Here is a 25915-nt window from a genome sequence, read left to right as displayed (position 1 = left end):
GGCAGAGAGAGAGAGAGGGAAGCAGGCTCTCCGCTGAGCAGAGAGCCCGATGCGGGACTCGATCCCAGGACTCTGAGATCATGACCTGAGCCGAAGGCAGTGGCTTAACCCACTGAGCCACCCAGGCGCCCTCACCTAATAGTTTAAAAACTTAATTGCTTTATGTGTCTGATTCTCCTTAAGGGCAAAAGTCAGAACACATACTTTTTTTTTTTTTTTTAAAGATTTTACTTATTTGACACAGAGAGAGAGATCGCAAGTAGGCAGAGAGCCAGGCAAAGGGGGAGGGGGAAGCAGGCTCCTTGCTGAGCAGAGCCCAGTGTGATGCTCCATCCCAGGACCCCGATATCATGACCCGAGCCAGAGGCAGAGGCTCAACCCCACTGAGTCACCCAGGCATCCCGGAACACATACGTTTTATAATCCCTTTCAAGACCTGGAATTGACTGGGCAGATCAAAGTCACTTAATATTCTGTTGACTGATAAAGCTGAGCTGTTTTCTAAGGCAACTAGCAATTTCGATCCACCAAGTCTTACCTCTTCACTGAAATGCAGTTGGGTTTCCCCATTCCCCATGAGTGACTTGCTTCAGGAAAGTAGGGAAAACTGCCTTCTCCTTAGGAAATCTTGCTTGCCCTGTGGTTACTGTTGACCTTCTGGAGAGATTTGTGTAGTGAAGTGTAGGATGTAGTGTAGTGTAGTGTAGTGTAGGATGCCTGTGTCCTGTGAAGTTACTTGAGCAAGGAAGGGCTTTAGGCTAGCCAAGGACCTCGAGGTCCTTCTTCAGACTCCTGAGTATGTGCATTGGAATTGCTAGGCTAGGAATTTGGATTTGATTCCATGGATCTGGACTTACCAGATTTTTAGAAGGCACTGACCAGTGCAAATTCAAAATAATTTGGTGTTGGTCCTGAGGTTGCTGACTTTTAATTTTGCCAAATAAGTATATTCAAAATAAATATCTAATTATATGTTTTTTATAGTTAATACATGCTCATGGTACAACATTCAAAACATACAAAAAGATATACATTGAATAAAATAAGTCTCATACTTCCTCTCCAGTTCCTTAACTATCCAGTTCCCCTCCCAAGAGGCAAACCGGGTTGCTTGATCATCCTTCCAGAGATAGCCCACGCATTTAAAAACAGGTATGGATGTATTGGCTCTCTCCTCTCCCCAAATAAATGGTAGTGTATTCAGTACCATTTTGCATCTTTAGTTGTTGGTTTTTTCCCCACTTTTCTTAGAGATCTTTTAAAATTGATACATAGAGAGCTGACTTAATTTTTTTATTGGCTCCATAATATTAGCAAGAATATTAAAAACAAAGTTACCACTGTTTTAATTTAGTAAGTATTTATACACCAAAAATTTAGAAATAATGTGATTTAGTATAAAGACAAGTTCTGCAAATTAAATAAATGTATTTCTGTGAAAAATTAATTCCATGTATTGGTCCAAAGACTTATGTTTCAAAACTGTTGCTAGATACAGTAAATCATTAAAGAAAGGGCTTTTGAATAGGAGTGTCTTAGGTTAGAGTTTGTTATTTTAGGGAGGCTCGCTAGTCTCTGGTAGACTGAACAAATGAGAGGGCAAGAGGTATATGTATGTATATATATATATTTATTTATTTTTTAAATGATTTTATTGAGAGAGAGCACACAGGGAGGGATGTGAGGGAGGAGCAGAGAGAGAGGGAGAAGCAGACGCAGGGAGTCTGATGCAGGACTCAATTCCAGGACCCTAGGATCATGACCTGAGCTGAAGCTAGACGTTTAACCAATTGAGCCCAGGCCCTGTGCAAGAGGAATATAATTGAGATATCCATGTTCTTCCCCCCTCCTTTTTTATTTTTTTAAAGATTTTGTTTTTAAGTGATCTCTCCACTCAGTGTGGGTCTTGAACTCACAACCCCAGGATTAAGACTCTCATGAGCCACCAACTGAGCCAGCTAGGTGTCCCCCCTTCTCTCTGTTTTATAGAAAGGAATAGGTTTAGGGAATCCTTTTGTCTCCTACAGTTGTACTTCACAGTTCAGTAGAGCATACAATTAGCTGGCCTACTGTCAGGATAGCTTATGTTTGTAGCAGCTATATGTCAGTTGTATTGAAGTAGGCACACTAGTTTCAAAGCTGTTTATTCCTTCCGTTAACATTTTTTGGGCACTTAATGTATGTAGAGTACCATTCGGAATTTTGAAAAGCATAACCTGTTAGTCCTGTTTGTGAAGTACTCACACAAAGTGATGGGGGCCTGAATTTGGAGAGTGACTCAAATTGGAATGGGTAGCTGGAGTCTAAGAGCTTTGGGGATTGAAGAATTGACAGGACATCTGACCTTTGGGAAGAATAGGGAAAGCAGAATTCATTTGCTCAACAGTTTTTGAATGCCCAGTATCTGCAAGCTTCTGTGATAGGTTAAGCGGTAAGCACACTACTTTAGAGATTACTAGTATAGGACTGAAGAGGACGTGGTGTACAGACACAAGTTAGCACATGTTTATTAGATTGGTGGGGTACTAAGTGATTGATATAAGAAGGGCCAGAAGTGGTAAAAATCCAGGTTGTGGGGCGAAAATCTAGGTAGAATCTGAACTTTCTCAATCTAGAATAGCAATCTGATTAATACAAGTGTATTTAAGAGAACAATTGCAAACAATATTTATTTTTCTTTATTATTAACCATTTATTTATTTTTGGAATGAGCAACAAAGTAATATGGTTGAAAAATAAAGAGCATTAAAAGGTATACTACAAAAAGTCTCGCTCCTGCTTTTGCTCCTCCCCTCCTCCATACTTAGTTCCCTCTTGAGTCAGTTAGGTTTTAATGCTTGAAATAGAAACCACCCTGGGTACTTTAACCACAAAAGAATTTAACACAAGAACATTGGGTATTTACAAAATTGTTGGAAGGGTTGGAGGAGTGGGACTCACAGTTGCTGCCCTTAAGTATCAATGTGAGGGACCCACCGCTGGAGCTGTGTCTTGGAGGTCAGGAGTTCACTACTGACAGTGCCCCTGCCACCCTCAACATTTGCCTGATACTTAGGAAGCCAGTAACTAGACATTAGATCCTTGCTTCTGCAGACCAGTAGATCAGTATCCCCAGGGGCTTGTTAAAAGCTCGAAGGCCACAGCTTCATCTGCTGAATCCGAATCTGCATTTTAATAAGATCCTCTGATGATTGACATTATTATATGAAAGTTTGAGAGGCCCTGCACTGGAGCACTGGGTTTGGCCACTACAGTTGTCTCTAAACCCATAGGTCTTCAAGACCTTGATTGCCAGTTGTTACGGAGTCAGGGAAATACAGTCATTGGTTTTTCCAACTCTTAGTCTAGAAAGAGGGTGACCTGGCCATACTTCTATAAGTAACCATTGTTAGATTCTTGTGTAAGATATTTTTATGCATATTTACACATATATAAATATACCTTTCATCCTTTTTTTTTTTTTTTTAACAGATTTTATTTATTTATTTGACAGAGAGCACATGGGCAGGGGAGCAGCAGGCAGAGGGAGAGGGAGAAGCAGCCTCCCCACTGTGTAGGGAGCCTGCCATGGGTCTCCATCCCAGGACCCTGGGATCATTACCTGAGCCCAAGTCAGGCACTAATTGTCTGAGCCACCCAGGCTCCCCTCCTGTTTCATCTTTAAAAACATAAACAATAGCTTACCGTACACAATGTCTGTACCTTGCTATTTTCATAGTTCATATTGAGAGAGCTTTCCACATCATGACATAGAACTGTTTGTGGTTTTTGTTTTGTGTTTTTTTAACAGCTGCATGGTATTCTTTATGGATTATATAATTCTTAAATTGAAGCTATCTCATACAGTCTGGGTTGCATGGTCATTCTAATTTATTGGCTTATGTAAAATATAATCTAGTTGTTAAATGTTTGCTTCCTGCCTTCCTTGTGCTCTGTCTTGTGTGTATGTATGTCATCTTGTTTAACTTGCATTGTAACCCAGTATGCTGGGTATCCTTCCTCTACTCTACATGATAGAACTCAGGCTCTGAAAAGTCAATTTAATAATTCATAAACTAAAGAATGTCCAGGTTGGGATTTGAACCCTAAGTCTGCTAGCCTCCATAATTACACATTCTTTAAATGATAGGCTTTATTTAGTACTTTGGTAAGCTAGTCCTTTGGGAAGAGGTCTGGAAGGGTACTGTTCTGGATATTTTGGGTGGGAGAGGCATTTAATTTTTTTTTCTGACTCAGGTATCCAGCTCACATAGAAGACATTGACTACGAAGAAGGAAAAGTACTCATCCATTTCAAGCGTTGGAACCATCGTTATGATGAGTGGTTCTGCTGGGACAGTCCTTATTTACGCCCTTTAGAGAAAATACAGCTAAGGAAAGAGGGCTTACATGAAGACGAAGGATCTTCCGTGAGTATCACATCTGTAAGGAGCTGGGTCAGCTGTTGGGTACTTTATGTTCCAGCTTTTGATATTCAGTGTGAAAGTCAGTAGCAGCTGGGGAACCAATCCTTATTTAGGCCTGTAGCTGCAACCCTGAGGTCTCTGTGGTGCCTGGGGCTCTTGAATAATCTCATTTATCTTCTGTCTATATGATATGATTGATCTGAAAACTCATAAACTGATTTGGTTGTGAAGCACTGAGGAGGAATGGGTACCATATCTCTTTCTTTTACACCGCTGTATCCCTTTAGATCACTTATTATACTTATTTGTCTGACCATTTATTAAGTAATCATTCCATGTGGCGCCTCATATCAGGGTCTTTTATAAACTTTAAAAAATTTTTATTTATTATTTGAGCAAGAGCGAGATAGCAGGCACACGAGTTGGGGGTGGTAAGAGGGAGAACAAGAAGCAGACTCCCTGCTGAGCTGGGAGTCTGACGTGGGGTTGGATCCCAGGGACCTGAGGCCATGACTCTAGTTGAAGGTGGACACTTGACTGACGGAGACAACCTTTTTATAAATTCTTGAGGGGTGTCTGGCAGGCTTAGTTGGTGGAGCATGTGACTCTTGATCTTGGGGTTGTGAATTTGAGCCCCTCATTTGGTGTGGAATCCACCTTAAAAAAAAAAAAAAGCTTTTGCAAATTGTAGAATTGGACTGTATTCCTTTTTCTAAATTTCATTGCTATGCCTGGAGCTTTTACTGATTTCAGAATGAAAAACGAAGTATTAGTTTTGAGTTTTTTAAACCGGCATTGAGAAATCTGTAGAAATCCTGCTGGCTTTGAATCTGACTCACCCCCAGATTCTGTTTTTCATTTTAACCCTGGCCAGGAAGCTTAAACTCTTGCCGTCTATGTGTGTCCTTCCTCCCCCTGTCCCCACCCCCATTTAGAATTGTTTACTTTTGGGTCTCCTGGGTGGTTCAGTTGGTTAAGTGTCTGCCTTGAGCTCAGGTCATGATTCTAGGGTTCTGGGATCGAGTCCCATGTTGGTCTCCCTGCTCAGTGGGGAGTCTGCTTCTCCCTCTTCTTCTGCCTCCCTTCCTGCTTGTGTGTTTTCTCTCTCTGTCAAATAAATAAATAAAAATCTTAAAAAAAAAAAAAAGACTTGTTTACTGTTGTCCAAGTTGATTATCCAATATTCATTCTACAAACAGTATCAGTGCAAACTGTGTGCTGGAAAAACAGTATGAAAAGTGAATGGGTGCTTCCTTTGGCAAAAGTCCCTTTAAAAATGTGGGTGGTGTTAGGTGGCATGAATGCTGATTCCCTCAAGCTGTGGTATGTTCCTTCCTTCCAACTTGTATACTGGGTAGTGTGCGTGTCATGCTCCTGGGCTCAGACACAGGGTAGGGACTTATCATCGGTGTTCTGCTGTGTCTGCCCAGACTTCCTAGGATAGGAAGAGTCTTATGTTCAGCCCTTTTGGTCTGACTCCAGCGTTGAACAGCAGAAACATCTTCCTCCATCCCAGCAGCCTCACCCCTTCCTACTCTTGTCAATCAGCTTCTCTCAACAAAATCTGGTACTCTGTCATGTCTGATGAAATTGGATTGGTAACAGGTCATTTTTGTTTTGTTTTACTGCTTTTTAGGAATTTCAAATAAATGAGCAGGTCCTTGCTTGCTGGTCCGATTGTCGTTTTTACCCAGCCAAAGTCACTGCTGTTAACAAGGATGGTAAGGCACTTGAGTTATAATTTTTTTAAATTTGTGAATTGGGGGTAGTTTGTAATATTAGAGTCTGATAGTGTATTTTCAGAATGTATTTATTGCCTAGGAATCCTCTCTCTTCGTTAGTCACTATGTCAGGAATTAGAAGGAAATTATAAATGGAGACAAAGCTGGTTTAAAAAGAGGAATTTGATTCATTACCTCCTAAATTTTAATAATAGTTTTTCGTAAAATAGTTATGGTTCATCTGTCACTCTGCTGTTAAGCGAGCTGGTTTTTGTCTGGGAGTTCCTAATATGATGGATGAAATAAGCCTTAATATTCCTTTTAATTATTTGTGACTAGCCTAGAAATGAAATCAACATTAATGAACATTTCTCAAAAATATGCTTTGTGAGGGGTGTCTGGCAGGCTCAGTTAGTAGAGCCTGTGACTGTTGATCTCGGCATCACACTGGGTGTGGTGCCTACTTTTAAAAAAATGCTTTGTCGATGCAGCATGATTGAGGGTGGTCTGTAATATCAAAGCTGCTAGTTGAAATTGGGGTCCTGGGATTTAGAGCACTGAATTGGGATGCCTTTGCCTGTTTAGAATCTGTGAGGAATCAAGACTGGCAGTATGACCCAAAGAGGCTCATTTTGCTAGTACAAAGCAAAAAGGAATGTTAAGAAGATAATATGCGTGGTCAGCATCCTGACACTCAGAGTAGACTCTGGGTCCAAGCGATGCCTTTTTTTGGTGGGGGTAGTGGAGGTGGGGGTGCATTTTCTGTCAGGTTGTTTGTGGTATGTCCATGATCTCTTCGGTGAATGTTTAGGGCAGTCAGGCATTTTAGTACCACTGCTGGTGGTGACTCTAAGATCAGATTGCTCTTCATTCAGTGAAGTTATTAAGTATTCATTGAGCCCTCTGCTAGATGCTGGACCTGACCAAGCTTTGTCTGAGAATGGGTTGAAATGGTAAAAAATGAACCCAGATTTGCATATGGCAAATCTGTTTCTCTTTGGCTACATTCACCCCACCTCCACCCCTTAGCTATTATTGCCAGTGTGAGTTAACTCTGCTAAGCTTTGGGTTATCCTGAAAGCACAATCCTCTTGCCTCAGGCTTCCAAAGCAAGGTTGTAATTTTTAAAGATGTCTACAGTTAGTGATACTCCAGCTCATGGTTGATGAAGTATTTTTGGATAGTCCTTATTTCCCTGAATTTCTTTTATAATCTTGTGTTCAGAAGATTTTCATGTGTATCACTTTAGCCTAAAGATGTATTCTAGAGGAAAGTTTACATGTTATTAAGCTGCCTTTTAGGAAATGACTTTGTTTATTTTTTAGAGCCTTCTTTTCAAGATTAACAATGTTTTCTCCTCTCACTGGATTTAAATCATATATGAAATATAGATGTTCATATATACATAGATGTGTTCCTACAAGTCTGTTAGGTTAGTTTATGCTGATCAGTCATCGTCTCCTCCTGAATAATATCCATTGGAGGGATGCTCCCTTGGGGAAGTGGCTGTCCCTTACATAAAATAAAAGTTGTGAGTAGTAACATAGTAATTTTATAGATAACGGAGGTTGTAGAAAGGAAGCAACATTTCTCTTTTGATCCAGTGATGTCCCAGAGTTATATGGATGATAGAAAGGCCAAGGGAGTTGGATGAGGAAGTGGCAAAGGAGAAAAGGCAAATTGTGGAAGAGGGGTTTGGGGAGCTCTGGGAGCAGTCTTGGAGAGGGGTAGGGTGGTGTCTTGGTGGAGGCAGTAGAGGCTTAGGAACCTACTGTTGGCATCTAATATCTGCAGAGACCAGAGCTGGGCATCATGGATTTAAAGGGAAACAAACAAAAACTAGTTCAAAGCAGTGTGAAGTAGTTGCCGTAGAGCCACCAGGAGGAGGCAGTACAGGAACAGAATGGTGCAGATAAATCTAAAGGAACAGGGACCCCTGTCTGCAGTTACTGGTTTTTGTTTGTTTGTTATGTGGATGGGTCTGGATTTTTGGAAAAAATCATTTAAGGATTAAAAGTCGTTGGGCAAATTATTGGCCATAGTTAAGATTTTTAAATGTCTTTTTAACTGGGACAACCAGAGCTTTGGAAGTTGTAAAAAATATTTTCAGTTTATTTCCTCCATGAGCTAAAATTCAGGTAATGATTGCCCCTAAAATGGCCATTTGTCACCCTAATAATATTGGTTCTGTAAACTCTGAATTCGGTCCAACGCATTTTAGTTTATTGAAGGACTTTGAATATGAGTGGAGATTTCTGCCAGAAAACCAGTTTTCCCCAGAGTTCTTGAGTCTGAAGTCCTCACTGGTCTTGAGACTAATTGGAAGGGAAAGGAGAGGAAGGGCATGGGGGAGGGGAAGTCCTGAAAGTTAGTGGAATTTGCTGGGTGGTATTATTGCCACATAGAAGCAATGTGAAGGAAAGCTAGCATTTGTGAGAGCTCGGCTTTGTGCCTGGTTTTGAGACGAGATAATGACTCTTAGGTGCTGCTTTTCTGTTAGATGTTATCCATGGGACCTGGTGGTAGTTTCTAGTTCAGTATGATTCTAGTAGTTGCAGGATGGGGAGAGAGAGTGCTGGACTATCCTTCCCACTTTTTCCCTGGTATTTTCTGCTCTGCCTCAGTTTCATCTGCAGCAGAGACCACCTCAGCACTGTGAGAAGTTCTGCTGGCAAGATGCCCCCTTTATTTCCCATAAAAGTCATTCTTGGTGCTGCTAGGAGTAGTCGGGCATATAGTGAAGTCACACCCTACAGATTAATCTTTGGAAGGTTTGGCCTCATTTTCTTTCCACTCTTAACCTCCTTGGTGGTTTTCCTGAGGCTGAGCTTTAAGGCTGCTGGCGTTGGGAGTCTGGCATGATTGAAACACAACTAAATGGCAACTTTAGAGTTTCTTAAGGGAGTAATTAAGCACATGGAAACTGGGGAGGGCGGTGCAATGTTATATAGCTCTTTTCACCTGGAATAATTCTTTGGCAGTGGCAACTAAAGCATCATTTCATGGGAAGGCAGCCACACGTGGTTAGCCTTGTTAGCCCCTCTATCTGCTGGAGTAAAGGATGGGATTCTGCTTCCATGGAATCTTTGTTCGGAAGCCATCTCTGGTGAGTTGACCTCAGCTCTTAGCTGGGGCTGCTCAGCTCCCCTTTGTTACACTGGGGATGGCAGAAGCCACTTGTGTGTCAGGGCTTTGTGTCCCCAGTCCTGGACCTTGCTGCTCTGCAAGGCATTCTCTTGGGGAAACCGAAAGTGGGTTTGCATTTTCAACAAAATGAGGAATTGTACCTTCCTGTTGATCTGTGGTTCTTTAACTCCAGCAAACAGGCAAATCAGGTCCCTCTTCATTTAAATTATTCATATTCTTAGGTCACGTGTCTTGTTCCCTCAGTTCAATTTTCGGCCCAGTGCCTGAAGTCTGCATTTGTAACAGGAGATTCTATGGAAATGGTCTTATTTCTAGAGTCTCTTGTTGAAGCAGTTACTATTTTTTGTCTTCTTCATGCTGTAACTGATCCTGCAGTTGAAATGTGGGGACGTTAGGACTGTGAACAGCTTTGCACAGAGATAAAAGGAAGATTCAGGCCTACACACGCAGATGCTAGTGTGGCTCTTACCTTCTTTGTGGGGAAGGGGTTGGTGCTTCCCTTTTAAAGTAATTGGTGGATGGTAATAATTGGAACCACTTATTGATCCCTTGCTCTGTAACAGTTCCTTTGCTAAGCAATTTCCATATCTGATCTCATTTAGTATTCACACAGACATGGGAAGGTTGTTGCTATCAACCCCGTCATTTTACAGATGAGGAATTAAGTTCACAGAAGTTGCTTGAGGTTACAGAGCCCGTACAGGGATGGTAGAGCTGTGAACTGAATGCAGGTCTTTGGGGCTCCAAAATTCCTGAACTGTCTTTCCTACGGTTCCAGGCTGCCACTCTAGGGCAGAGTTTTCCTAAAATGGCAGGAGTTGTCAGCAGCAGGTATGCACTGGGTGTGTGCACCCAGTCCCTGCTCAGTGATTCCTGGCAGCTTGCCACCTGTTCTCTGGACTTATTTGAGCAGTTAGAACTCGAAGAAGGAATTAGAATAGATGAGCATTGGGGCGCCTGGGTGGCTCAGTGGGTTAAAGCCTCTGCCTTAGGCTCAGGTCATGATCCCAGGGTCCTGGGATAGAGCCCTACATTAGACTCTCTGCTCAGTGGGAGCCTACTTCGTCCTCTCTCTCTGCCTGCCTCTCTGGCTACTTGTGATCTCTGTCAAATAAATAAATAAAGTCTTAAAAAAAGAAAAAGAATAGATGAACATTTTTAGAAGTTGTTGGCTGCAGAACTTAAGCGCATTAGTAAAATTGCTAAGAAGAAAAGATGGGGGAGGGGAAGGTATACCTGCAAACACGTGCATATTCTTCTGAATGCCCCATGAGGCATATGTACAGGAACCTCAAGACTTTGAGAATCCGTGTTTGAAAACTGAGTCTCCTATTCATGGCATTCTGGAGTTCTTTGACTCTTGGAGGTGAGTGGGATAGAGAAAGCTTCCTTGAGTCACAGTTATGGTAGATTTCAAGAACAACAGATAACTGTCCAGAGTCACCCGTGCTTCCCTATTTCCTTGGTCCTACAGATCAGCTTGCTGTGCATCTCTAGTTTTTTTTTTTTGTTTTGTTTTGTGTTTTTTTTTTTTTTTTTTTTTTCCCTCATATCCCTTCTGCACCTACTGACTGCTATAAGGTTGTCTGATATGCTGAGTTCATAACTGTTCCTAAGGGGGCAAGACCAGGAAGCTTTGTTTCACCTGGCTTTGTAAGGACAGGGGCTTCTTAAGGGAGCCTGAAGGCAGGGGGCTTTTGTGTTAAGGATGCATTTATTTTTCTGTCATTTACATGTTAATTTTTAGATGTTGTCTGTGGCTGTGGGAGAGCTCTGTTGTCAGCTACCCACAGGAGGAATCCACAAGAAGGCATTTATTTTTTATTTTTATTTAAAAGATTTTATGTATTTATTTGAGACACACAGACACACAGACACACACACACACACACGTATGAGCTGTTGGAGGGGCAGAGGGAGAAGAAGCAGCAGATTCCAGGATCATGACCTGAGCCTAAGGCAAACTCTTAAGCAGCTGAGCCACTCAGGCACCCCAGGAAGATGTTCTTTTAGTTGTATAGGAACCATTAAAATAGATTTGGGGCCTCTTTCCAGAAGTGGGCCTGGGCTACCATTGCCCATGGAATGTGGTGTTTTTTTCCTTCTGATTTATGGAGCCCAAGTTAGACTGTGTATATGATCAAGGGAGAATGTTTTGATCCCATATGGTTCTTTGGAAGTAAAAGGGGTCAGGGGCAGCGTATTACTATCTAAGGACAGTGATTCCTGAGTACCCTTGCTTATAGTGTGGGTCATTTCAGAATGGCCATTGATGCTCTGGTTCTGTGGTTTGGACTTTAGGCTGAGGGACTTGAGGAATAGGCAGTTTGGGGTGGTGGAAGAAGAATTGATTAGAGGTCAGCAGAGAGGCTTAGGTTCTACTCCCAGCTCTGCTTAGCTCTGTTTTAGCTCTTATTGAAACTCAAGGCACACCCCTTCATTTAAGGGCTCCATTTTGAGCCTGCCATCAAGAGTAAGCTTTAAAATTGGCCTCAGATAACTAAAAATGTACTTCTGGATGTCTGAAATGTCTGTAAAAATAGGTAGTTTTCATTTTGATGTAATTGATCAAAATGATCAATTTTATTGGTCAAATTGTTGAAGAGGTATAGGCTTTTGGGTGTCTTGTTGGTACACTTGATAATTAAGATTTCATGAGAGTTGGGTTCTTAATGCCCCCATCCCCAGGCTGGCCAGAACCATGTCATGGTTGCTTGGGAAGGGTATGTTTAGAGTTCCATACCATTGCTTATCATTGCTTCTTTGCTTGCCAAATAGAGGCAGGAAGACAGGATCCCAGGCCTTAGTCATTGCTGAGCTGCTTTATGTAGAATCATTTATCATAGTCTGATATCTTATTGCTTGTTTTAACCAACCAAGCATAACTATATATCCTTGTATCTAGTTTGCTAGTCACTTTGTTCTGTGTTGGTGACACTTGTGACAGATAATCAACTTTATTTTGTAATTACCAAGAGTAAAGTTCAGTACGTAATTACTAATTATCTGTGACAATACACCATGATTACCTGAAACACTTGTTAAAACACGCATTTATTTTTGTGCTGCACTCTTTGAGTTTTTGATTCATTATTTTGGGGGTGGTGCTGGTAACTTACATTTCTAAAAGTTCCCAGGAGTTGTTGACGCTGCTGGTCTGAGCACGATACTTCAAGAAGCCCTGGTTTACAGTGAACCAGATGCTGTGTGAGAGAGAAATTGATGTGAGCTGTGGTCCCTGGCCTTGGAGAGCCTGACTTTGATTTGGGGTCTGCCTTCTATATGAAAGTAGACCTGCAGGCAAGGTGCCAAAGTGAGTCTTTGAGAAGTTCAGAGCAGGAAAAAATCTTTCTAGCTAAGAAGTTGGGAAGCTTTTACAGAACTCTTGTGGTCATCTGAGCTGAGTGCTTAAGGGTCAATGAGTAGCACATTCTAGGCAGGAAAATAATAAAGATGTGGAGGTGGAAATGGCACAAGGCAGTTTCATTGGGTGGCAAGTAGCTCATCACTTTGAGTTGGTGAGTGTTTTATGTTGGTAATGAGAAACAGGGTTTGGAAAATAATTGGGCTAAGATTGCATTGTACCTTGAACACTACAGTGATGTTTTCATTAGAGGTGGCTAGCCATTGACAGGGCCCTTTTTCGGATTGGAGGAGAAGTGGGATCGAGAGGGATGGGGAGGGTTGGGGAGGGGAGAGGATGGATAAGAAGGAGGTAGCTAGCTAGAAGGTCTTAGGCTTCCTTGTTGCATTCTTTTACTTCCAGGGATTTTTTTTTCTTCTCTGTTTGATGGGAAATTGATCCTGAAAACTGACCATGTTTACCAGTAATAAATCATTACGTGGTTACCAGTAGTTCACTGGTAGTCTTGACAAGATTAACTGTGATTTTTTTTTTTAATCCCTGGGACCAAAAAAAATTAAAAAAGAATAAAAAGTGGGGTGGGGGGAGAGGTGGGTTCTAAGATGCATAATTTTGAGAGAGTTGGTTTAAGTGCAACTAGTGAGAACTTATGTACTGTAGTTGGTTGCCTTATCTGGGAATAAGATTATTTGGATTTTCAGCTTCAGTCTTACTGCAGAGTGATTTTTGTTAGATTTCTTTGCCTATTGGAATAAAACTGATAATGTAGCAGGTACCATATAGCATTTTGGCGAAGTCTGTTCAGATGTTGTAACACGAAGGTTATTCATATGTGTTATGAGATTAATGTGACCTCTGAAAACATGATACCTTTAGTAAGTAGTCGTGTTTCTTTTAAAGTTTTAAAGATATTATCACTCTTAAGCTCAGAAAATAAAGATTGATAAAAATTAATAACTCACCAAGGAATAAATAAAACTGCATTTTCTTCGTGTTCTTAATTGTTTTACTCCTCTTTTTTCTTGGTCTAAATTCAATGCAATTCTTTTTTTCCATCAAAAAGCAGATGGATTTTGATCTGTGTAGATAAAGAGAAAACTTACTATGTAATCTTGACTAAGAAATGAAGGCTATCATCTTGAACATAAATAAGACTGTGTGTGTTTCTTAATATTTTAGTTCTCATACATTTATTATTGTGGTTGGAACTCCCTTGTGTTTATGCTTTGAAAAGTTTTGTTGCTTTCATGAAACTGTAAGTTAAATCATAATATCTTCTTGAATTTTAGGTACTTACACTGTGAAATTTTATGATGGAGTAGTTCAGACTGTCAAACATATTCATGTCAAAGCTTTTTCCAAAGATCAGGTGAGAAATGTGTTTTTGTGCTTTGTAGTATGAATAATGCTAACGTTGTAGTTCTGTTTCTCAAATAAAGATGTTTATAGTGACAAAATCTTTATTTCCTTCACCTGACACAATTTCACTAGAAAGCAATACACAAGTTTTCAGAAATTATTAATATTTATCTCTCCCTGCCATTTCCTGTTAATCTGTTTTCCTCATCTTTTCTCAAAACTGTATGGTTAATATTCCTTTTTTTCTCTCTCCCTGTGCCCTGTACCCAGAGGTATTATTCATCATAGGGAACTTGCTAATGCTTGAGGAAACCTAGACTGTATTTTCTTCTCATCTAACTTTGTCCTTCAGCTCAGGACCATGACTTGGTGGTTTCAGAACTATAGTTTGGTATAAATTTGGCAATCACTCGTGCTAGATATGCCTGGTTTGAAAATTTTGTTTCCTGTTGTTCCAGTCACCACGCATGTGTTTGCTTGACCATGAAACAGGAGTTTTGATCCTGGAATATGGGCCATCTAGAAGATGTTGCCCACTCTTTTCATACTTTTTTCCCCTTTGGTCTTTTTTATGTTCACGCCTTCATAGTTGGGAAGGCAGGGTCAAAATTTGGATACTGATGTTTTAAAACTTCTGATTGTTACTACTTGTTCCTTTTGGGTAGTTGTTGATGTGATAGTATTTGGTGATGCTGGAACCTGTTGTGTCTTGTCTTATGATCAAATGCCTCTACTTATCACAAATTAGAGTAAATTCTTCTGTATTTATATTTAGCAATTTCAGAGGGTTATGTTTCATGATATGTTTAAAGGTAGCCTTAAGAGTGTTTTTGCCGTTTGCTGGTTTTCCTTTAAAGAAAACTGAAACAGTTATAAAGCCTTAGCCCTGAAGTTGTTTTCTCTGTGATCATTTGTCCTTCAGGCATCTAATGAGCTGCTATACAGTACTCTAAAATGTTATTTTGTAGAGCCTGTGTCTCTGGATCACAGGGTTGTGAGTTTGAGCCCCACGTGTAGTATAGAGTTTACTTAAAATTAAAAAAAAAAAAAAAGTTATTAGGGCACCTGGGTGGCTTAGTCGTTAAGCATCTGCCTTTGGCTCTGGGCACGATCCCTGAGTCCTGGGATTGAGTCCCACATGAGAGGTTCCCTGTTCAGCAGGAAGCCTGCTTCCCCCTCTCACTCCCCCTGCTTGTGTTCCCTCTCTCGCTGTGCTTCTCTCTGTCAAATAAATAAATAAGACCTTTAAAAAAAAAAAAGTTATTTTGGCTTTAAATTTGGCAATTTTTGTGTTGAGTTTGTGGAATGAGTTAATACAGATAGAGGACTGTGTAGATAAGAACTTGTTCAGAATTGTCAGATTGTATCTAGAACCTCCCCAAATGGAAGTCCAGGGCTCCAGATAACAAACATTCAACTGTTTACTCTGCTGTACTGAATAAATTGATTAACAGCACTTGTGGTGTTTGGGTTGGAGATGAGCATCCTATGAGGGTGGATTGGTGGGTGCTTCATTCCCAATTCCCAGTTATCCCCAAGTGTCTCACCTCATCTCAGATCTGGTGGGTGATCAGGTATAGGCCCGCAGTTCCTGCTTGTGTATGTTTTTTTCCAAGACAGTGTTGTATTTGTATAAATGACTTCTCGGGTCCCCTTGATGAGGGAGCACGAGGCTGGCTGAAGACAAAGCGAAAGCTGGCGCCTTGCACCCCCCTCTCCATCCGCTCCCCCTCAGTCATATGTGTAGCATCCCTTAGGCAGCCCTGACTGCCATGAGCAATAAGCAAATAGTTAACTTGCAGAGCTCACAATCCTGCTAGATAGGAGTCTCCCTTGGCTTACAGATGTCCCAAGTCTCACTAACAAAGACGATTGATAGCAGGATTGTGACATTCCACCAAAAAGTTTCCCAACTATCTTAATGTTAATGGCTGGTCCAAAGACAACATTGATCCAGCCACTAGGGCAAGGCCTCCGATAGGCCTGGGACATCCTGGTACCTTGTAGGCCCTCTTTAGCATATGAAAACTCCACTGAAACCTCCCTTCCCCTCACCTTCCCCCAACCTCAGGGTACATAACCTGCCACCCCTCACAACCCGGGGCAGCAGCTCTTCCTGCCCACGGGTCCTGTCCCCTTGCTTTAATAAACCACCATTTTGCACCAAAGATGTCTCAAGAATTCTTTCTTGGTCATCGGCTCCAGACCTCAGCCCACCGAACCTCACCTAGGTTCTAGAACTTCATCACCCTCAGCCCTAAGGATCTAGGGTTCCATAATGGCTACATAAAACCTAACTTTTTTAAAAAATTATTTTTTTACAATTGGCCTTTTTTTTTTTTTTTTAAGATTTTATTTATTTGACAGAGAGAAAGATTACAAGTAGACAGATAGGTAGGCAAAGAGAGATGGGGAAGCAGGCTCCCTGCTGAGCAGACAGCCTGATGCGGGGCTCGATCTCAGGCCCCTGAGATCATGACCTGAGCCGAAGGCAGAGGCTTAACCCACTGAGCCACCCAGGTGCCCCTTTGCCTTTTTCTTTTAATCCTTCCCTGTTTCAGCTCTTAAAAAAGTACCCCGAAATTAAGAGGCACCTGGGTGACTCAGTCGTTAAGCGGCTGCCTTAGGCTCCGGTCATGATCCTGGGGTCCTGGAATCAAGTTCCACATCTGGCTCTCTGCTCAGCAGGAAGTCGGCTTCTCCCTCTCCCACTCCCTTTGCTTGTGTTCTTTCTCTCGCTGTCTCTCTTTCTCTGTTAAATAAATAAAATCTTAAGGGAAAAACAAAGTACCTAGAAGTTAAATACAAGGAAGCTCAAAGAGCCAAGGCAAGCTAGCCCAAGATTAGTAGGCTCCCTCCCACAGGAGCCAAAGTCTGGACACTGGGTCTTCACTCAATCTGGTAGCAAAGCTGGTGCAGAATAAGGTGGTTCCAGAGGCTAGTCATAATCCGGCCCCAAGGGACTTTCTACAACAGGGCACCCATGGGGCACCTGGGTGGCTCAGTGGGTTAAGCCTCTGTCTTCGGCTCAGGTCATGATCTCAGGGTCCTGGGATCGAGCCCCACATCAGGCTCTCCGCTGAGCTTCCTCCTCTCTCTCAATCTCTCTCTCTCTCTCTCTCCCTGCCTCTCTGCCTACTTGTGATCTCTCTCTGTCAAATAAATAAATAAAATCTTTAAAACAAAAAAAAAAAAAACAAAAAAAACCAGGTCCCATAATAGGACCAGGATGTGTAAGAAGTGGTGTGTTTTGGCCTTGTCTAAGAGCTCCCTCCTATAGGCATCTGAAAACTGGGTGCCCTGTGTCCTGTAGGAGGCCAAGCCTAAGGCCCCAGCTCTAGACAAGGTGCCCAAGCAATGGAATGTAGCCCCTGGCCGGACCATGACAGTGAGTGGATGTCACGTGCCTCCAAAGCTTAACTTCTTAAAAATATTAGTCATAGATAATTTTTAAGGCTTTTTTAGTATATTATTAGAATAGATTTGAGGTTTTTTTTCTGTGTAATTGTGCTGCTCTAAATGTTTTGATAATTTATATATTAGGAACATTAATTTTTTTTGAAGTTATAAAATAATGTATAAGGTATAGGAAATTTGGACACTATAGAAAGCACAAAGAAAGTAAAAATGACGTAATGACGTTGTCTAAATATAGTTGCTCTTAATGTATTGGCTATATCCTGTGTTTTGTTGTTAAATATTTGTATATATTTTTTAAATTGGGGTCATATAGTATATTACTGTTGCATATTTTGCTTTTTTTCCTTAAAAAATGGGGGTTATATCTTGCTCTTCTAACAGAATAACATTTTCTTTTTTCTTTTCTTTTTTTTTTTAAGGAGTTTATTTATTTATTTGACAGAGAGATCACAAGTAGGCAGAGAGGCAGGAAGAGAGAGAGGAGGAAGTAGGCTCCCCGCTGAGCAGAGAGCCTGATGCGGGGCTTGATCCCAGTACCCTGGGATCATGACCTGAGCTGGAAGCAGAGGCTTTAACCCACGGAGCCACCCAGGTGCCCTAGAATAACATTTTCTTTTTTTTTTTTTCTTAAAAGATTTTATTTATTTATTTGACAGAGAGAGATCACAAGCAGGCAGAGAGAGAGGAGGAAGCAGGCTCCCTGCTGAGCAGAGAGCCCGATGCGGGCCTCGATCCCAGGACCCTGAGATCATGACCTGAGCCGAAGGCAGCGGCTTAACCCACTGAGCCACCCAGGCGCCCTAGAATAACATTTTCTTAAGTTCTTGATAGTGTATAGGAATATGGCTTTGCTGGCTCTTTAGTATTCTGTAATATGTATATAACTGTTCTGTGTGTAACCAGTTCCCTAAAGGTCATTTATACGGATATTTGTAAATCTGGGTGTCCAAATTTGATTATTCTGTTAGTTCCATTTCTAGGAATTCACTTTAGTTCAAAAGTATTAACTTTTAATTCTTTTGGCACGAATTGAGAATGCTTTCCCTTCCTGCCAAGGTGGTTATAATTCATAGTTCTGCCAGCAGTTCCTGAGGAGTGCTCGTTCTCAAACCTGCTTTCAGAAAATTTGGGGGGCTTGAAAAAATATTTCCTTCTAGGCTCCAGTCATAGGGATTCTCCTTGTTTCATTATTTTTCCTTCTGGGACAAAGTAAGCCTTCACTTTAGGCACTCCTTCCAGCTTTTGGGAGAGATCTGTGTGCCTAGTATGTGCTAGTTGCTGGGGATCCCCCATATGAACATGGTATGTGCTTCCTGCTGTTCTGTAGAGGTCTTGGAAGAGAAATACATCCACAGACTAATTGCGGTTTTGGAAATTCCAGAGCATTCAGAGCTGGCTTTCAGAGCTGTGTCCCACTAGGGCACAGGAGTTTTAGAATTAATTATTTAAAAGTTATTTAGGAAGAAAGTAACCAAGAAGTCGGACTTCTGTCTAGTGGACAAAAACTTCGCTTCACAGTATAGTTGGTGCCTTTGCTGGACTGGGCACAGCCTTTACCCAGTTGAGGAAGCAAAAACCCTACTTCTGGGTTGGACAGTCTTTTTTTGTTTGTTTGTTTGTTTGTTTTTAAGATTTTATTTGTTTATTTGAGAGAGAGACAGATAGTGACAGAGATAGCAAGAGAGAGCACAAGCTGGGAGTAGAGGGAGAAGCAGTCTTCCACTGAGCAGGGAGCCAGACATGGGGCTTGATCCCTGGACCCTGGGGTCACGACCTGAGTTGAAGGCAAACATTTAACAGACTGAGCCACCCAGGTGCCCCATGGGTTAGATAATCTTTATAGCTTTCCTGTTCAGCCTTCAGTTACTAGTTTGTGTTCTTCTCCACAAAGGGCATCAGCATCCACTGGCAAACTGAGCCAGGCCTCTGAAAGGCCCTGGGTCTGGTAGTCATGCTTGGGACGAGGAGGATATAACTTGGGGGCATTTTCTTAGAACACCTCTGTCAGAAAGATTGCTTTGCAGAAGTTGTTCCTGGGGTATTTTCTGTCCCTTTAATTATCTAGTGAGTTATTAATAATCAAAATATGGGAGATCACTCTGTCTCAGAAGGAATTGGACAAGATGGTTGTTTCTTTTAAATTTAGGATTGGTTCTCAAGCCTCAGAGTATGGATCAATATTTTCAGTGGTTCTTTCCATTATGTGACACAGCATATGTCCTGTTTTAATTTGTTTGTCTTCATAAGTTTGCAAAATACCATCTGATTTTATATTTGCAAGTAATCACAAAGTGTGTTTCATTGCTATTTTGCTCATTTTAGAATATTGTGGGTAATGCTAGGCCTAAAGAAACAGATCACAAAACTCTTCCATCGTCTCCTGATAAACGAGAGAAGTTTAAAGAGCAAAGAAAAGCCACTGTCAATGTGAAGAAAGACAAAGAGGACAAAGCCTTAAAGACAGAAAAGCGTCCCAAGCAGCCTGATAAAGAAGGAAAGTTAATCTGTTCTGAAAAGGGTAAGGTGTCAGAGAAGAGCCTTCCCAAGAACGAGAAGGAAGATAAGGAGAACATTTCAGAAAATGACAGAGAGTATTCTGGAGATGCTCAAGTGGATAAAAAACCTGAAAATGACATTGTGAAGAGTCCACAAGAAAACTTGAGGGAGCCAAAAAGAAAACGAGGCAGGCCCCCTTCCATAGCTCCTACTGGTGAGTTTCCTAAGTGGGGTCTGCATTGGGCAATGCCAGAGTATTCTGTGGCTTTGGTGGTTCTTTATCACTTCCATACTAAAGTTCTTCCATTTTTATGATTGACTTTGAATCATCTTGTGATCTGAAAATAAGTTACGTTTGTGGAGCTGGATTTTAAAGGAAACATATCCAGATGAATGTAAGTTGCAAAACAGGTCCTTGACTAAGCTTCTGGGGAGTACATAACTGTCCACAAGATGCTTCAGTTTATTTGGTAAAACCTAATAAGCTAAGGCCTTATGCCTGTGCCTATTCAGATGATCTCAGGTTAAGTAAGCTTAATAGAACCTGGGATTAGGAAATAATAGTTTTCCTGAGAGACATGAAATAGGGAAGAAGTAATTCGATGTGGGTGTCTAACAGAGCCTGGATCAGAGAACACTGGATCTAAGAAGGCATGGTGCATTTTGAAGTTGAGCTATCTGGAGAGTGATTATGGGTTTGACATTTTCATAGTCCAGGTAAAAAACTGAGATGGGTAATGGGTAAGAGTTAAGGTTAAAGGGTACAGATTTAAGGAAGAATGTATGGTTATTTTAAAAAGTTGAAATATGGAATTCTTCGGGAATATCCAAGAGTAAAACACATCCTGAATTTCTTTCTAGATTAAACACTCCTTCTCTTGGTCAGTTAAATGACATGATGAACATTTAGGATCTCTAGTTTGAATGCTGGCAAGGATAATCTGGCAGTGGTCTTTACAAATTCTTGCTTGAATATTTCCTGCATGAATATTGAAAAACTGAATCCTTTAGTACATGTTATTTATTTTTTAGTTTTAGTTTTTAAGATTTTATTTATTTTTACAGAGACAGAGTGAGAGAGAGAACACAAACAGGGGGAGTGGGAGAGGGAGCAGCAGGCTTCCCGCTGAGCAGGGTACCAGATGCAGGGGTCGATCCCAGGACCCTGGGACCATGACCTGAGCCCCAAGGCAGACTCTTTTTTTTTTTTAAAGATTTTATTTATTTATTTGACAGGCAGAGATCACAAGTAGGCAGAGAGGCATGCAGAGAGAGAGAGAGAGGTGGAAGCAGGTTCCCCGCCGAGCAGAGAGCTCAATGCGGGGCTCAATCCCAGGACCCTGGGATCATGACCTGAGCCTAAGGCAGAGGCTTTAACCCACTGAGCCCCCCAGGTGCCCCCCAAGACAGACTCTTAACGACTGAGCCACCCAGGCACCCTACCTTTAGTACATTTTAGAATGGTATCTACTTTTCCTCACAAGTTTATATAACTGCAAATGATATATTTAAAATATCTTTTTTTTTTTTTAAATTTTATTTATTTATTTGAGAGAGACAGTGAGAGAGAGCATGAGCGAGGAGAAGTTCAGAGAGAGAAGCAGACTCCCTGTGGAGCCGGGAGCCTGATGCAGGACTCGATCCCCAGACTCCAGGATCAAGACCTGAGCTGAAGGCAGTCGTCCAACCAACTGAGCCACCCAGGCGTCCCAAAATATCTTTTTTTTTTTAATTTGAAAATTATATAATAGATTTTCATTGGAACTGCAGAGCCACAGAGTTAGCTCACTTACTGGTCTTGCATGATGTGGAATGCAGAGTGAATCCTATCAATACAGGCAGCTACATCAGACTTAATTTTTATGGGAGAAAAGTCTGCCTTAGTTTATTTCAAATAAATATTCGTATTCATTCCCAGTAGACAGCCTTCAACATCTGAGTTATAACTTTAAGATAGGAAATTAGAAAAAAAAAAGATAGGAAATTAGATATAGTTTGATTTCTTCCCAGATGAATTAAGCCATCTCCTCCTCTAGTGGTTGTAACTGCGCAAAAGCTGAGCATGCTGGAATTGCCCCAGGCCTAATTATGGCCTAGACCTGCACTGTCCAGTATGGTAGCCATTAGCCACATGCGGCTGTTGAGTACATGAAATGTGGGTGGTCTAAATTGAGATGTGCTGTGAGTATAAAGTCTACTCTGGTATTCAAATACTAAGTTTAAAAAAAAAAAAATCTCAACTTTTTATGCTGATTACATGTCAAATGATGTTTTTGGGTCTATTGGGTTAAAATATAGTCTTAAAATTAAATATATCTTTTTTTTAAAGCAGTTAAAAAAAAAAGATTATTTATTTATTTATTTGACAGACAGAGATCATAAGTAGGTAGAAAGGCAGGCAGAGAGAGAAAGGAGGAAGAAGCCTCCCCACTGAGCAGAGAGCCCATGAGCTCTCTGAGCTCTCTGAGCAGATGAGCAGAGAGCTCCATCCCAGGACCCTGGGATCATGACCTGAGCCGAAGGCAGAGGCTTTAACCCACTGTGCCACCCAAGCACCCGTACTTTTTTTTTAAACTAAAAAATTGAAAATTACACATGTGGCTTGCATTTGTGGCTCTTGTTATATTTCTGTTGGACAACAGAGGCCTAAATTCACTGGCTTTTTCTATAGGATTCTGGGAGAGAATTAAACCCCAACTGCCCAGAGCATCCGTAGTGAATTGACTTGTCTTCTGTGCGTTGAGAATGGTAGTAGTTGTAAACCATAATTGGGGGAGAATTGAAAAACTTACCTCTGTGTTCTGTGTTCAAATGAGGAACTCCAAATGAGAAGGTCTGGAGATTTTAAACCTCTGGGCAGTATGCCATGTTAAGATGTAGGATGATCCCTGGGGCAAATAATACATTATATGTTAATTAAAAGTACTATTAACAATTAATTAAAAAAAGATGTAGGATGACTGTTAGGCCTTTTTTTTTTTTAAAGTGGAAGGCGGGTACTTATGTAGGGAGGGGTGGAAAATTAACTTTGAATCATCCTGGGAGAAGTCTGATGTGTCCTCATTTCAGGTTAGAAAATCATGTATATGGGAATTGAGTGCTCTGAAACAGATTTCCCTTTAGCTGTTCATGCTCTGGCTTGTACCCTCCGGAAAGTATGTACTGGGGTAGTTGTATTCAACTTTGCCTACTGCCCCTATGAAGCCACATGACTTCACTCAGATTAAAAAAGGTAGGGAGGCCTTCAGTTTATTGCTTTCATTTTGTAAGTGTAAGTTTCATGCCAGATCGATTTAATAGAGAAATAGTGTTTTCCAAGTTTTCCTGAGGCATTTCTCCCGAGTCAGAATCTCTGGAATTGTTAACAACCTTCCCAGATGATTTTTAACCGTAAGAAGAGTTTGGGAAACACTAATGTTCTGTGTAGTCAGCCCTGGTTTGTATGTGGTATCAAAGTGAAGAATGCTTACTAGATTTCTTCTGTGTAGTTCAGATGTCCTTTATAAATTGCTTGGAAAAAGCTCATTGACCCAGTGGAGCATTGAGCTCTCTAAAGTTTACAGACTCGATTGGAACAGAATCTGAGTTATTTAGGGAGGGTTGTTTGTATTTGTGTCTAATTTGGAATGTGTATGATTTCCAAGTTCTCACCACTTGGAACAAAATAATGTTGGCACATTGGGAAAATTGAACACAGCCAAGGAGTTCAGCATACTCATTAGGTTTGCCTCCTCAGAGCTCAGCCCTTCTCTTGTTGGGCTTTTCAACATGGCCGATCTGAAGCTAGTGGTCCTTAGTGAATCTTCTTCCCCAGTCCCCAAATCCCCTGCCCTCTGCGGGCCACCCCTTTAACTCTTTACCCCTTTCTCCCTCTCTCTCCTTTCAGCCTTCATCAGCCCCCTTAGCCCTACCTTCACCCCAAGCTTTCCTAGTTTCATTTGTTTTGTTTTTTCCTTCTGTCTGTTTTTTGGATTCTCATCTTTCATGATTGGGGAGAGCTTCTTAAATGTTGGGTTTAAAAATAAAGAGTGAATACTATCCAAGCATTTAGTGTCTGCATTGCTAAATTATGTTAGAGCTGGATTTGTTGGGATCAGCAGCCTTGCCTGAAACACTCACTATCAAGTAGCATGGTCTCCTGAGATATTTCTGAAATTGTTTTTAAGAGGTTATAAATGTTGACATTCTTTTTGGTCCCTCATAACTAGGACCAATGCCAACCTAACTAATTTAGCAAGTAGGGATTGAAAACAACACTCAAGCTGTAGTCCCAGGTACACACTTTAGGAATTATCCCGAATGGTGGATTTCCTGAGTATTGGTTAAGTCAAGTTTTGATGAGGAGATTTGATGGTGATAAAAATGACTTTTTAAAATTTGCCCTTGCACCTTCATGTTTTAAAGTAGTCATGTTGGGGGTGCCTAGGTGGCTCAGTCAGTTAAGTTTCTGCCTTTGGCTCAGGTCATGATCCTTGGGTGCTGGATTGAATCCCACATTGGGCGCCCTGCTCAGCAGGGGGTCTGCTTCTCTCTCTCTATCTGCCCCTCAAACCTGCCCACCCCTGCTCCTGCTCATTTTCTCCCTTTATCTCTCAAATAAATAAATAAAATCTTTTCTTAAAAAGGGGGAGGGCAGGATAAAGAGAAGGGAGAAACAGACTCCACACCAAGCAGGGAGCCTGAAGCAGGGCTGGAACCCAGGCCTGCATCCTAGACCATGACCTGAGCCTGACCTGAGCTGAAGACAGACGCTTAACTGATGGGGTGCCCTGACCTACCCATGTGCCCCTAAATAAAGAAAAAAAAAATTTTTTTTTAAAGATTTTATTTATTTATTTGACAGAGATCACAAGTAGTCAGAGAGGCAGGCAGAGAGAGAGAGAAGAAAGCAGGCTCCCTGCTGAGCAGAGAGCCCGATGTGGGGCTTGATCCCAGGACGCTGAGACCATGACCTGAGCCAAAGGCAGAGGCGTTAACCCACTAAGCCACCCAGGCGCCCCTAAATAAAGAAAATCTTAAAAAGAAAAAATTAAGTCATGTTGGGGCTTAGTGTTTTATTTTTATTTTTTAGTTTTTTTTGAAGATTTTTTTTTTTATTTGTGAGAGAGAGAGAGTGTGCACATGCACAAGCCCCAGGAGAGAGGCAGAGGGAGAAGCAGGCTCCCTGCTGAGTAAGGAACCCGATGCAGGGCTGGATCCCAGGACCCTGAGATCATGACCTGAGCCGAAGGCATCAGACTGAGCCACCTAGGTGTCCCTGGGGCTTAGTGTTTAAAAGATAGGATTTTAAGAGAGAAGTGTATACAGAACTGGGTCATAAGAGAACCCCCCCCCAAAAAAAAAAAAGATGAAGGAAAGGGCACCTATTTGGCTCAGTTGGTAGAGCATGTGACTCTTGATGTTGGGGTCATGAGTTTGAGTCCCATAATGGATGTAGAGATTACTTAAATACATCTTTTAAAAAAAGAGGGAAAAAGAGATGCAGGAGTTCCGTCTATAGAGTGTCAGCATGTCATTAAGGAAGTAGTTTCACCCATTACACTTATATTTTCTTATTAGCCCTTTGGGGGTCTGTTTATCATGCAAGTGTATGTGTATGGTTTATTTCTATATAATCAGGGGCATTGGGCACGAAGAAATTACGTAACTTCTTTTGTGTGGTTTTATATACACTATAGGTGTGGATTCAAACTCTCAAACTTTGCAACCAATAACATTGGAATTGAGAAGGCGGAAAATATCGAAAGGAAGTGAAGTCCCATTAAAACGTCCCCGGCTTGACAAAAATTCATGTGAGTCTCCAGTCTGTGTACGTGTGACTAGAACTTGATCTTGATTGGGTTAGCCTCCTGTGTATTCATGTTGTTTCCTATTCCCAAAAATAGGCTCTAATGCTGTTTTTGGTCATAGGAGCTAATGTGGTTGGTTTGGGTTGGATAAGAAAGAGTTTTGCTTGAAGAAAAATAAATCCCAAAGCAGAAACTATATTAATGTTGGATTCAG

At 41.3% G+C, this 25915-nt stretch overlaps 1 protein-coding gene across 4 annotated transcripts in view; it reads left to right on the top strand.

Moving 5' to 3' along the window:
* The window catches only part of PHF20 (PHD finger protein 20), a 148302-nt gene that overhangs the window by 55204 nt on the left and 67183 nt on the right, over positions 1-25915 (top strand). The window contains exons 4-9 of one of the 4 annotated variants that reach the window (XM_059133339.1): positions 1083-1152; positions 4237-4408; positions 6042-6126; positions 13927-14006; positions 19739-20126; positions 25591-25704. In XM_059133339.1, the coding sequence (XP_058989322.1) occupies positions 1083-1152; positions 4237-4408; positions 6042-6126; positions 13927-14006; positions 19739-20126; positions 25591-25704 (909 nt within the window). Of the gene's footprint in view, positions 1-1066; positions 1153-4236; positions 4409-6041; positions 6127-13926; positions 14007-19738; positions 20127-25590; positions 25705-25915 lie in introns of all 4 variants that reach the window. The other 3 variants (XM_059133340.1, XM_059133341.1, XM_059133342.1) reach the window with 3 other exon arrangements.

This window comes from Mustela lutreola, chromosome 9, assembly GCF_030435805.1.
Source record: "Mustela lutreola isolate mMusLut2 chromosome 9, mMusLut2.pri, whole genome shotgun sequence".
In the NCBI taxonomy this organism is placed as follows: domain Eukaryota; kingdom Metazoa; phylum Chordata; class Mammalia; order Carnivora; family Mustelidae; genus Mustela; species Mustela lutreola.
The sequence above is the reverse complement of the archived record's forward strand: the minus strand, read 5'-3'. Positions and strand labels throughout refer to the sequence as shown.